The 12,983-nt window shown below is 34.0% G+C and overlaps 1 protein-coding gene across 1 annotated transcript; it reads left to right on the top strand.

The window, feature by feature from the left end:
• Positions 1 to 1,272: 1,272 nt before the first annotated feature.
• On the top strand, positions 1,273 to 10,866 carry LOC126887667 (uncharacterized). The gene is made up of 3 exons (XM_050655302.1): positions 1,273 to 1,398; positions 4,507 to 4,802; positions 10,357 to 10,866. Exons 1-3 carry the CDS (start codon positions 1,384 to 1,386, stop codon positions 10,811 to 10,813), a joined length of 768 nt encoding a protein of 255 aa, XP_050511259.1. The 5' UTR covers positions 1,273 to 1,383; the 3' UTR covers positions 10,814 to 10,866.
• Positions 10,867 to 12,983: the final 2,117 nt, after the last annotated feature.

Genomic DNA, 12,983 nt, shown 5'->3' with positions numbered 1-12,983 from the left:
ACACATGCAGTAGCGTAACGTACTGAGTAATACAAGGCAGGAATTCACTAGGCAGAACCAGAAGAGATCCTAAACCTATCAATGAGGAAGTTGTTGGTCTTCGTTAAAACTACAGGACTTATTAAAGTTTATGGAAAAACAAGATACAAAGGTAAGACATTGCAAAATGTCTCACCTGAACAAAAAAGAAGAAGAAGAACAGTAACAGTTACATAAGAATAATTTTTCACACTAAAATACCCCTTCTTCTTCTTCTTCTTCTTCTTCGTCTAGCCATTCACGTCCACATCTGATCATAAGCCTCTTCAAGTCTTCCTTTCCATTGTTTTTTGTTGTACGCTACTTGTAGCCAATTTTTCCCGGTAGTTCGTTTCAGATCATATGTCCATCTCATAGGAGGTCTGCCTCTGGGTCTTTTGTGTTCGTATAGTCTCCAGGTTAGAATTGTTCTGTGTCATTTTTTAAGATCGCTCCTAGCTATATGTCCAGCGTATTCCCATTTCAATGTTAGTGATTTTTGTACCACATCGGTGACTTTGGTTTTCTGTCTTATGTGTTTGTTTTCCTGTCCTTAAGTGATATGCTAAGCCAATACCCCCAGGGTAAGATAAAAACCTCGATAATCTATTGTACAATATCGCGAACTTTAACTCGGTAACAAATCACCAAAATAAAGTAAAATCTTATCGGGTTTAAACCGGAATTAAAGAAAGATTAAGTATGTATAAAATAATAGGTCTGGATCCCGCGTACCAAAAAAGGTGATTAATAGCAAGCTGAAAATTTGTTAATAGCTTAAGGGTGTCTAATCGGACAAACTTTGATATATTGGAACACTGGAACAGGGGAAATTTTAATTGTGGACAGGTTAAAAATTTGGAACGTCAGACTACGAAAACGTCAGATGTATTTTGTCCGAAAGAACTTCCAATTGATTTGTTACCCATTCATGAAACTCTCATGCAAAAATTGGACTGCTATTACTAACCAACATGATTCCTGTCATTTGACATGTTCTTCGTGTTCCACTCATTAAAATGCCCAGTTGGTGATAGACACCAGTCTGATTTTTGCATGAGAGTTTAATGAAAGGGCAACAAATCAATTGAATGTTCTGCCCGACAAAATACATCTGACGTTTTCGTAGTCTGACGTTACAAATTTTTAACCTGTTCCGCCATTAAAACATCCCTTGTTTCAGTGTTCCCATATATTAAAGTTTGTCCGACTAGACACCGTTAAGCTATTAACAAATTTTCAACTTGCTATTAATCAACTTTTTTTTCTTATGCGGGATCCAGACCTATAACAACTGATACTTGACTGAGATAGCCACATATATATTTGTTTTCTTAACACGTTTTTGCAGTAAATTGTTGCATCATGAAGGTTTTCTTGGTAAGTGAAGATAATTACTAGTTTTGAGAAACGCGGTGTATTTGTTGATAATTTTTAGGTATTTTACATATTTTTTGTTGTTTTGACAATTTGTTAATATTGTTGATTATAATATAGGTCTTTTGCTTTATTTGGCGTCTTTGCAATTATTTTGGCAATGATAATTTTATCTGTTAAAGCTTTGAAGAGTCACATGGTGGATGACCTGTCAACCATGTTATTCAAATATTTAAACAAAATATTTCTACGAATTTTATTACCGACTATTAGAAGGTCATTTAAAGTCCATTTATTTGTTGCTCGTCGCTAGACGTCCCTCTAACTCATTATATTATTTCTGGTTCTCTTGGTTCTCTTTTTATGGCCTTTCAGGAGCTATAATCCGGTCTTCCTCTTTTTCTTCTCCTTCTATTTCCTAACAGTTTTAAATTAAATATTTTTTCAGGGCGGTACATTCCTACGATTTTTGTTAATGAATATTTGCAATATTTTTGAGGTTATTTCCTCATGTTTCCAAGTTTCTCAAGAAAATATTTTAATGGTTGACTAGCTGATGAATATTATGATTTTTGTTGATTATGATATAGGTACTCTTCTTATAGGCGAAGCAAGAAGGCACTAAAATTGGCCTTACAAAAAAAACGACAAGACTGATCTTAATAATTATTTTTGCAATTGATTTGTGAACGCACCAGGGAACTTTGTGACCCCGAGCCATGATATAATATTGAAAAACTGCATACAAGAAATGCATTCTTAAAGTGCATCTCAAACAGACAATAAAAAAATTCAAAACTCATCAATTATTGGCGAAAATAAGTTCAATTTTGTTACTCGGGGTTTTTGGGGTCGCTGAAAACGAATATGACGTCAAAAGCGATCTCCGAAGTACCTGGTACCCAGGGTACCTATTGAGTACCTCCTCTTGTGAAGTTTTCGGCAAATTCATTAAAAATTAGTCACAATTCATTACTCGGGGGTTTTTTGGGTCTTTGACGACGAATATGACATCGGAAATGATCTCCGGAGTACCTGGTGCCCAGGGTACCTACTATTTACCTCGTCTTCTGGAGTTTTCGGCAAATTCATTAAAAAATTGAGTCAAAAATCATTAGTCACGAGATAAACAGTAGTATCCTGGGCACCAGGTACTCCGTAGATCACTTCCGATGTCATATTCGTCGTCAGAGACCCCAAAACTCCCTAGTAATGAATTTTGACTAATTTTTTAATGAATTTGCCGAAAATTCCAGAAAACGAGGTAAACAGTAGGTACCCTGGGTACCAGGTACTCTGTAGATCACTTCCGATGTCATATTCGTCGTCAGAGGCCCCAAAAAACCCCCAAGTAATAATTTTTAGCTAATTTTTTAATGAATTTGTCGAAAACTCCAGCTGGGCACCAGTTATTCCGAAGATCACTTCTGATGTCATATTCGTCGTTAGCGACCCCAAAATTCCCCGAGTAATTATTTTTGACTAATTTTTGAATAAATTTTTTGCCGAAAACTCCCAAAGACCAGGCAAACAGTAGGTACCCTGGCCACCAGGTACTCCAGAAATCACTTCCGATGTCATATTCGTCATTAGCGACCCCAAAAACCCCCCGAGTAACAAAATTGAACTCATCTCCGCCGATAATTGACAAGTTCTGAATTTTTTTATTGTCTGTTTGAGATGCACTTTAAGAATGCATTTTTTGTATGCAGTTTTTCAAAAAAATATCATGGCTCGGGGTCACAAAGTTTCTTAGCGCATTCACGAATCGAATGCAAAAAGAATTATTAAGATCGCTCTTGTCGTTTGTTTTTTCGGAGGTTCAGTTCTTTATTGCTTCGACTATTAATCTTACGTACTTCTATTTTCTTGTACAGTACTTTGGCATTATTTGAGCTTTTACATTCATATATTACTGTTGATATTACCGTGTTGTGTTATCAATTCTTATTTTTGCTTGTCTTATAACATATTTTTGGGCTCTATTATCCATCTAAGCGTTTTACATTTGTGTCTCTCTTACATTTTTAAGTTTACCAGAAAATCTTTTAACAGAAAATTTTTCCTGGTTGTGACGAGAATTTGTTTTCCAATAATGTAAGAAATCTTTAGATATCCGAATGAATAGAGTTAGAGATAAAGAAGATCCTTGCCTGAAGTCTTTTGTAACGGAAAATTAATTTGAAATTTTATTCTCCATTTTAACTGAATTTTCTGAATGTATGTGCATGCTCGCTATAGCGTTAAGAGTAAACGGTAGCGCGTCATCAATATTTTGGTTTTTCGAAAGTTCTGGTAACTTTCAACAATGAGGCAACAGTGCGTCAGTAACTAGATACTGACAGTGACATTATACTACCAAAAACAATAATTTTTATACTCATAGACGCGCTAAATGTTGCCGAGTCTGGCACTTTCGATTTCTTGCTATAGAAAATCGATTTTTAGTAGATCCAATGTGGCACAAAATCTGGGCATGGGACAAAAAAGTTTATTTGAAGAAAGTGTATTTTTTTGTTCTTCTTAATGGCGGTACAGGCTCTTTTTGCAATATTTTATTTAGTACTATCTCGACAAAATATTCAAAATAACAGCCGCAATCATGGAATGCGTTTTCCGCGCGCTACTGTTGTCTCTTAATGTATGCATTACTTAGGCCTGCCTCCTTCAATATTGCAAACAATCTTTCTAAGGCTACTGAATCATAGGCCTTCTTTAAATCAACGAACATTAAATGATTCTCTAAATTTCTGGATGTCGCTTCTTGAAGTACAAAAATATTATCAACACAAGATCTGCCAGCACGAAATCCACTCTGATCTTGTCGAATTCGTATTGTAGTAAAATTCGGAATATAACAACACTACTTTGATTGTCATGGCTAATGTCTTAGTCAATTTGATTTCTCTACATATTCCTTATGACAGTGATACACCTTTATTAGTTTTTTCTCTTTTTCACAAAGTTTTCCATTTTTTGCGTTATTTTTTTTTGCCGCTTATTGGCGCGCTCATCACTGTCTATTATCTTCGTGTGCGTTCTGACATTCATCCAGACCAGAGACTCATAATTGAAAAATACCAAATTTTCGAATACGTCTTTTTTTCTTAGGTACTAGCCGCTTTTGCCACGCTATGCGCAGCCAAGCCGACCTTTCTGCTCGACTCCCTGGTGATTCACAAGGTAGCTAAAGGACTTGGTCTAGGAAATGTCATCAGCGTTGATGGAGACGCAAGAGCCAAGCTCGGCCAAAACGAAATTGGAGTTGATCTTGCTGGAGGCATCGGGGGAGATGTCGTTGGATATCACGCCAAAGTTGATGGTAATGTGTTAGGACAAAAAGTTAATGTGCATGGAGACATATACGATGGTGATAAAGTTGATGCCAAGAATCATCAAGTGTACACGTAAGTTGTTGCATCTTAGTTAATTTAGCATCTTCTAAAATAACATATTTTTCTTTATTCGAGTCTCATCTTCGATATGGTCTTCCTTTTTGGGGGTCTAGTACAGCTGCCCAATTTGATGTTATTTTCAAATTACAAAAAATAGCAATAAGATATCTGTTTGGCCTCAGAAGAACAACCCATTGCAGAAGTTACTTTAAAGATCACGAAATTTTAACCCTTCCATCTTTGTATATTTTAGAAACTGTTTGCTTAATTCGTAAACACATGCATGTCTTTCCAGCAAGGCCTCATCATGACTACTCTACCAGAAATTCAACTTTTGATGTCTATTTACCGATCCCGTCTTCTGAGTTAGTAAAGAAATCTATACTATATTCCGCAAAAAAACTATACAACCATCTCCCTTTACAACTCAAATCTGCAACATCCTTTCTCAAGTTCCGTAAAATGACAAAAGCTCATTTATCTAAAAGACCATATTATTCAGTAGAAGAGTTTTTAATGCCTGGTTGCACCAACAGATCTTAAGCTCCAGCTTAGCTAAGCTCTACTTATAGATAGGGCCTCCTTGAGTATCACTTACGTTGCAGCATAATTTTAGATTCTTACCTTATTATCAATTATATCTATTATTATATTATGGTATTCTTATTGTTATATATTATAATTATATTATATTAATTCTTATGATATTCTCGACTTAAGCTTAAGATCTGTTGGTGCAACCGGGCATTATGACTAACTAAGAAATCACAGTAATGTACAAGTAACTAAAGTGTATTTATCTATATTTGGGTGTCACATACAGCAGCATAAACTTATTAGTTCCTTTGTTTGTGTTTTATTATATTATGTTGTATGTTCAATTTTGCAATTTATAGTAATTTTGCAATATTAGTTTTTGTGTTTTTACTTCACTTTTTTAACTTGTTTATATTTTTTTTTATTGACGATTTATCTAATTTTATAAAATTGTATTTGTTATTGTTATGTATATCTTTTTCGTGACTCTATGTTAAGCTTTGTCCATAAAATTGTATAATTTTCAGTGACAATAAAGCATATTTCTATTCTATTCTATTAGTTAACCCATTCGTAGAGACGTCTTCATATGCAGACACTTACAAAGGGAAATTACTGTCTGCAAATGCAGACGTGATCCCTAATGCGTTAATATACATCTATTTTTATTTGTATGTCTAGTTCTGAATATTGAAGTACACTATATTGGATATATGTAGACTCATCTTCTCTCAAACCAATGCTGTGATAAGGTCGACACCGTCAAGTAATCGCTGCCTACACAAATTTTTATGATATTTAAGAAGCAAATATTTCAAGTTTTTAAAAGAATAATGTTATTAATGATATCTCTTATGTCATATATTTTATTGGATTATTACTTAGAACTCAACTCATCCTGCTAAATTTTTGTTATATTTATTATTTAGCTCACATAAATACACTTATACTGGAAAAAAGAAAACTAAGAAAGAGGTGGCAGCTCACTAGGCACCCAGAAGATAAAACAAATTTTAATAGAGATTGCAGATTACTCAAAAGAAACTTGATCCAACATAAAGACAATGGAATCAACAATTATTTAAAGAACCTCTCATCTTTAGATGATACAAATTATTCTCTGTGGAAACTAACAAAAAAACTTAAAGACAACGAACAAATGAATATGCCAATCAGGAAACCAAATGGCACATGGGCTAAAACTGACAAAGATAAAGCTTATACTTTCGCAAATCATTTATGCGAGGTATTTCAACCGCATCAGAGGGAAGAAGAAGAAGATATTCATGAAGTCATAAACGCACCATATCAAATGGCTCCGCCTATTAAAATTTTCAAGAAATTTGAAGTAGAAGAAGTAATTGATAATCTGGAGAATAAGAAGTCACCTGGGTATGATATAATATCTAGTTTGGTACTAAAAAATCTACCCAACGAAGGTGTAAGCTTAATTACTTATATATTGAATTCAATATTAAAAACAGGTTACTTTCCACTCCAATGGAAAGTAGCTCAAATTGTTCTAATCCCAAAACCTAATAAGGATCACGCGGAAGTATCTTCATATCGTCCAATAAGCTTGTTGCCTATTATATCCAAAGTGTTCGAGCGGCTTTTCCTGAGAAGACTAGAGCCTACATTAGACAGCAACAATGTTTTACCTAATTATCAGTTTGGCTTTAGGAAACAACATGGTACCATCGAGCAAATTCATAGGGTAGTAAAAACTATCAGAAATTCGCTCGAACACAAAAATTACTGTACAGCTGCATTCCTAGATGTCTCACAGGCATTCGACAAAGTTTGGCATGTAGGTCTTATCTCTAAGAATAAATCCATATTTCCTTATCCCGTAAGTTCACTATTAAGATCCTATCTGACAGATAGATTTTTTCAAGTCAAAAGATGAGGGGAAATTACTAACATGTTTCCAATATGTTCTGGAGTTCCACAAGGAAGCATATTAGGACCAACACTTTACTTAATATACACATCGGATCTTCCAACCACCATTAATACAACAATTGCTACATATGCGGATGACACAGTTATAATGGCTTCAAATCCTATAGCAACAGAAGCATCCGAGGTATTGCAAAATCATCTGACTGAACTAGAGAGCTGGCTTAAATTGTGGCGAGTACAAGTCAACAGTTTAAACTCCACACAAATAACATTTACTTTAAAAAAAGTTGTCGCGCCTCCGGTTTCTATAAATAACACTCCACTCCCAGTCAATACCGCCGTAAAATACCTGGGAATTCATTTAGATAGTAAACTTAATTGGGGCACCCACATCTGGAAGAAACGTCTTCAACTCGGCCTAATCTACAGGAAAATGTATTGGTACATGAGTAGGAAATCAAATCTTAGCCTGGAGAACAAAATTATGATTTATAAATGTATTTTAAAACCGGTGTGGCTATATGCAGCACAAATATGGGGAACAGCAAGTAATACCAACATTCAAAAACTTCAACGGTTCCAATCAAAAGTGTTGCGCCAGATCTGCAATGCCCCTTGGTATGTTACGAACCACAGATTGCACCACGACTTACAGCTACCAACGGTTAGCGAAGCAATATCTGCTGTAATTTCTAGATACAAGACCAGACTATCCTGCCATCCAAATCCACTCGCCACGGACCTGCTCAACATTTCTCATGAAAGACGATTAAAAAGACCTGACCCTTTGGACCTCTAGTACATCTGGACATCAGAGCAACAACAAAGTGCAGTGTCATAGTGCAGTGAAATAATCATGTTTTAGTATTAGTGATTTTTTAAACTTCTTTCGTATTTTTATTCATGTTCCTTAAACTTTTAATAATCATATTTTTACTGTCTGAACTGTCCACTATACTAAATTTTATCTATGTATTATGTTCCAAGTAATTGTTATGTCTTATTTTAAAATTATAATGTTATATGTCTTACTGGGTGCTCGCCACTGGGCAGCTTCCATCTGTGTTATTTTTCAATAATTATATGTATTGCTTATTGTTTGTGATCAGACAGATTGCAATAAACGTTGGATGTTAAAAAAAATATTTATTATTTATGTAATAATTTCCTCCTCCCTATATTTTCTCCTTTGTAAGGATAAAATTGCGTCATGTAATGTGTTTAACTATTTCTCTCCAATCACCTCTCTCTTTCTCTCTCTCTTGTACGTGTGGTTTTACTTCGGAGAATTAGCAAGCAGTCATGCTTTTTATTTGGTCCGACCATCTTGCTGTAGATATTGCTCTGGATCTTTTGCCGCTACATTGCCTTCAACTATAATTCGCTCCATGCCTTCTCTGTATGTACTTATATGTCCAAAATATCTCAGATATCTCAATATATTTCGGTTGATAGTCGTGGGGGTGTAGTTTTTTTGTTCAAAATTCTACGGTAGACCAACATTTAAAATGTCAAGCTCGCATTAAAGTGAGTTTACCCAGTTATTTGGCCAGTTTCCCGTATTCCAGATTTCATTGCAGATTCTAAGTATTACTTCAGTCCGTATCTCTCCCATTTATTTGAGTGTCTTAGCTGTTATTCTATCTTCCCCTTCTGATTTTCTAAATTTTATTTTCTGGGTCATTGTTAGAGAATAGTATTTTGTAAAACTGTTCCCACAACAATATAATACCTTCTGGGTTTGGTATGATATTTCCACTATTATCTTTGATAATCTGTATCTGCGGTTTGAATTTGCCCGCTAGATATTTGACTTTGAAGAAAAATTCTCTAGATTCTTAGTGTTCAGCATGTTCCTCTAGTTGTTGCATATATATTTTTAATATAATTATTTTTGTCCCTTCCGCACAAGTGTTTTATAGTTGTATTTACAGTGCGGTGGAATAAGTGTTGCCCCCCCCCCCCCTGTTAACTTGTTTATTTTAAGAATATAAGCAAAACGTTTGGGCATGTCGATTTTTAAACTAACCATAGTATATTATAGCATCAACGTTTCGAACTTTACGTGATCCCTCTTCAGGTGACAGCCATAACTTTGATTTTTTACACCTCATTTAAAAGCTCTTAAAATACTGAGTTCAAAAATGTATAATACTTTAATCCTGTTTGAGAGCGTAGGCGCAAAATTTCGGTCGAATTCTTTCTAAATGCAATCATTTTTTTTCGAATCCTGAAAAAACTAATAAATATTTTTGAAAAATTTAAACGCAGAATGAAATATTACAGTATTTTCGATGGTCCAAAGTCCCTGAGAACTCCTATACTGTTTATTTTAATAAGTCACAGAGGTGGAAACAAGAGAAAATTTAGTGTGATTTTTAATTTCAAATATATCATTCAAAAGAAACTTTTTGTTTATTCTAAGGGACTGTCAGCCCTCGGTAATAATCTAATCTTTCATTCTGCGTTTAAATTTTTTAAAAATACTTATTAGTTTTCTCAGAATTCGAAAAAATAAATGCGTTTAAAAAGACTTCGACCGAAATTTTGGGCCTGCGATCTCAAAAAGGATTAAAGTATTATACATTTTTGAAATCAGTATTTTAAAAGCTGTTAAATGAGGTATCACATGATGTACTTTACCATTTAAAAAAATCAAATTTATACCTGTCACCTAAAGAGGGTTCGCGTAAAGTTCGAAACGTTGATGCTATGATATACTATGATTAGTTTAAAAATCGACCTGTTCGAGCGTTTTGCTTATATTCTTAAAATAAACAAGTTAACAGGGGGGGCAACACTTATTCCACCGCACTGTATAATGCCTACCTATATTTCTTTCTGTATTGAATATGATAAGCCGTTTCCAAGTTTTCGCCATTCTTCGACAAGGCTGAGAATATCTTCATTCATTAAATAATCACTTCTTTGTGCATTCCAACGTCTTGTCAGAACCTCTTTTAGTCACTAGTAGGTCAGCTTTTGAAAATATTTTTCTTAAATTTTCCTTGTTTTGGAACCAATTTTTGTCTTTGATTTGTAATTGACTTAAGGTGACCTGTAGAATTATCTTTATTCTGGCTAATATCGTTTATTGGAAAAAATAAATTTATTTTCTTTTTAGCGACGAAAACGGTCTCCAATACATCCTGGTCCGCCAATATGTCGGTACCAACTCACTCTTGGTCAGAAAATATTTGATCTCCGGAAAAATGGTCATTGATGGTACTAATCAACCACTGGACATTAACGCCCGTTATCCAGACACCACCGTTGATGTACGCTATCCTAATATTAACGTCAACGTTGAACGCCCAGGCTACAAGATTGTCCAGATCACTTACCCAGATGGTACCCTCCGTCCTATGTACGTCCGCATCGAAGAACCAAATCTACCCCCTGGCTATATTCGTGTTTATGACCCAACCGTCCCAATTGGATACAGAATTGTCAGGATAGAGACCCCAGAAGTACCAGTTGACCCTATTCGTTATACAGTGATAAGAACACCAAATGTACAGGTTAATCCAATTCAAATTGAAAGAGTGCAGCCTGAGTACAAAACTATTCGTATACTATAAATATTTTAATGTTTTAGAAGTAAGAAGAATTATAATAAAATTTTTTGTTAAAAGAGTTGTTTTTTACTATTTTTTGTTTTCATTTAAAGATCGAGACATTTAGAGTAGTAAATATTAACAAAATTGTAGATATCACTATCTGAAATATATTATATAAACTGAAGTTATCTAAAAATAACAAATTTTACAACTACAATAACAACTACATTCTCATTTTTTACAGTAAAAGTTGTGTAATAATAATAATTGACTTTTCACTCCCTCGCAAATAGATCTTTTTTAAAGTTATACTTCTTTAGGCGCGATTGAGATTGAGGGTGAATTATATTGATCTGCGCGCATGCGCACACCGACAGTTTGGTATTAGTCTTTATACGGGCTCTGATTGGGTGTTGAAATGATCTGTCAATAATTGTTCAATATGGAGGTTATCGGTAAACAAAAATGTTGTATAATATATTAGTTTTTATTGTTGTGAGGACAGAAATAAAATCAAATTTATAATTATAGTGACTTTTTAAATAGTTTTGAAAAGCCACAGGTACGTAATTCTAAATGTTTCAGTTGTATTCCAATAAAAAATTATCTTCATACCTATTTGGAAAATGTAAAAAAAATAATGTACTTACCTAGTACTTGCTATGCTATACCCCTAGTAGGCAATGCTTTAATTTACATAATCTGATTACGAACAAACTTTCTACAAATTTTCATCTAATGTATCGTTTTCTCACTCTATATATTGTTGTATTTTAATTCGACAAAAATCAAACTAATATAAATTCATATAAACAAAATGTCAAAAAGTTGTTCAGTTTGTGTATTCCCACATGACGTATACGCGAAGGTGGTGCAGTTTGAAATCGCTTCGACTCTCGTACGGCGGGATACACGGGAAGTAGGTTCAAGCCCAATGCAAGTTATATCATTTTTTTTATTTTTTTATAGATTTTATGATTGTAAGTATATTATTATATAATTTTTTTCAGAAAATACGTATTTAATTAAAATTTTTGGCAACAATTATTGTTCAGAAATCATTTGTGGCATTTTTCAATGTGTTTGTGTCTGTTTTATTCTTTTATTTTTTTTAGTTTTTGGTATTGTTTTAATAAAAATTTTTGGAAAGTAGTAGAGAAACTGTTTAAAGTATATTGATTTCGTTGAAATCATATAATAGAAGTATAACTTCTTACGTGCGTACAAAGTACACACATTCTTTTTTATTATTTATTTATGCCTCAACCTCAAAGGGTCACTGGCGCAATACAATTAAAATGTTTATAATTTATTTAGTACATTTATAGAATACAAGTATGATGTCAAATTGTTCATATCAGTTCCGTCACTTAATATTGCTTGTAAGGTGTCTTGTACTTTATATTGAAGTCTCTCCATGCAATAGAGAGGACACTCCAGTAAAATGTGGCGAACACTGAGCACAATATCACATACGTAGTACTGTGGTTTTACTTCACTCTCCAGCAGATGTTTATGCGTGATGGCGGTGTGGCCTATTCTCAGATGAGACAGAATGGTTTGATGTTGAATGTTTTACTTCTCGCAGTTTGGATTTTGATTGATTCCACTTCGTTTGTCAAGCATTGATTACCAAGTTCTTGATTACAGGTTTTACATCTAGATGTGGAATGCTTCTGATTTCTACAGCTTCCGTGCTTAATACTGCTAGTTTTGCCAATGAATCTACTTCTTCATTACCAGCAATTCCGATATGTGATGGAATCCATACGAAGTTGACATTGATATTCATAGTTTGCAATTGGTGTAATGCTGATTTAATAAGTAGTAGACTTGGATGAAGCGGATATAGGTCATTTAAGGCAGTTACAGAACTTAGGGAATCCGTAATAATGACATTATTTTTCATGTTATTTTCTACCACAAAATTTATGGCGTTGCGGATATCGGTTAATCGGCTGTATAAATGGAAGTTAATTTCGGGAGTTAAATTAATATTTTAGTTTTATTGAACATAAATGCTGCCCCCACTCCTTCCATGGCTTTAGAGGCATCGGTATATATAAGATAAATAGAAAATTGTTACTCCAATTATTCAGGTTTCAATTATATTATAAGATCTATAATATATTCCTCGGCCAATATGAATATATAAACAAATAAACAAAAATGATGCTCCGTTTGCATGTAA

Source organism: Diabrotica virgifera, chromosome 7 (genome assembly GCF_917563875.1).
Source record: "Diabrotica virgifera virgifera chromosome 7, PGI_DIABVI_V3a".
NCBI lineage: Eukaryota > Metazoa > Arthropoda > Insecta > Coleoptera > Chrysomelidae > Diabrotica > Diabrotica virgifera.
The sequence above is the reverse complement of the archived record's forward strand: the minus strand, read 5'-3'. Positions and strand labels throughout refer to the sequence as shown.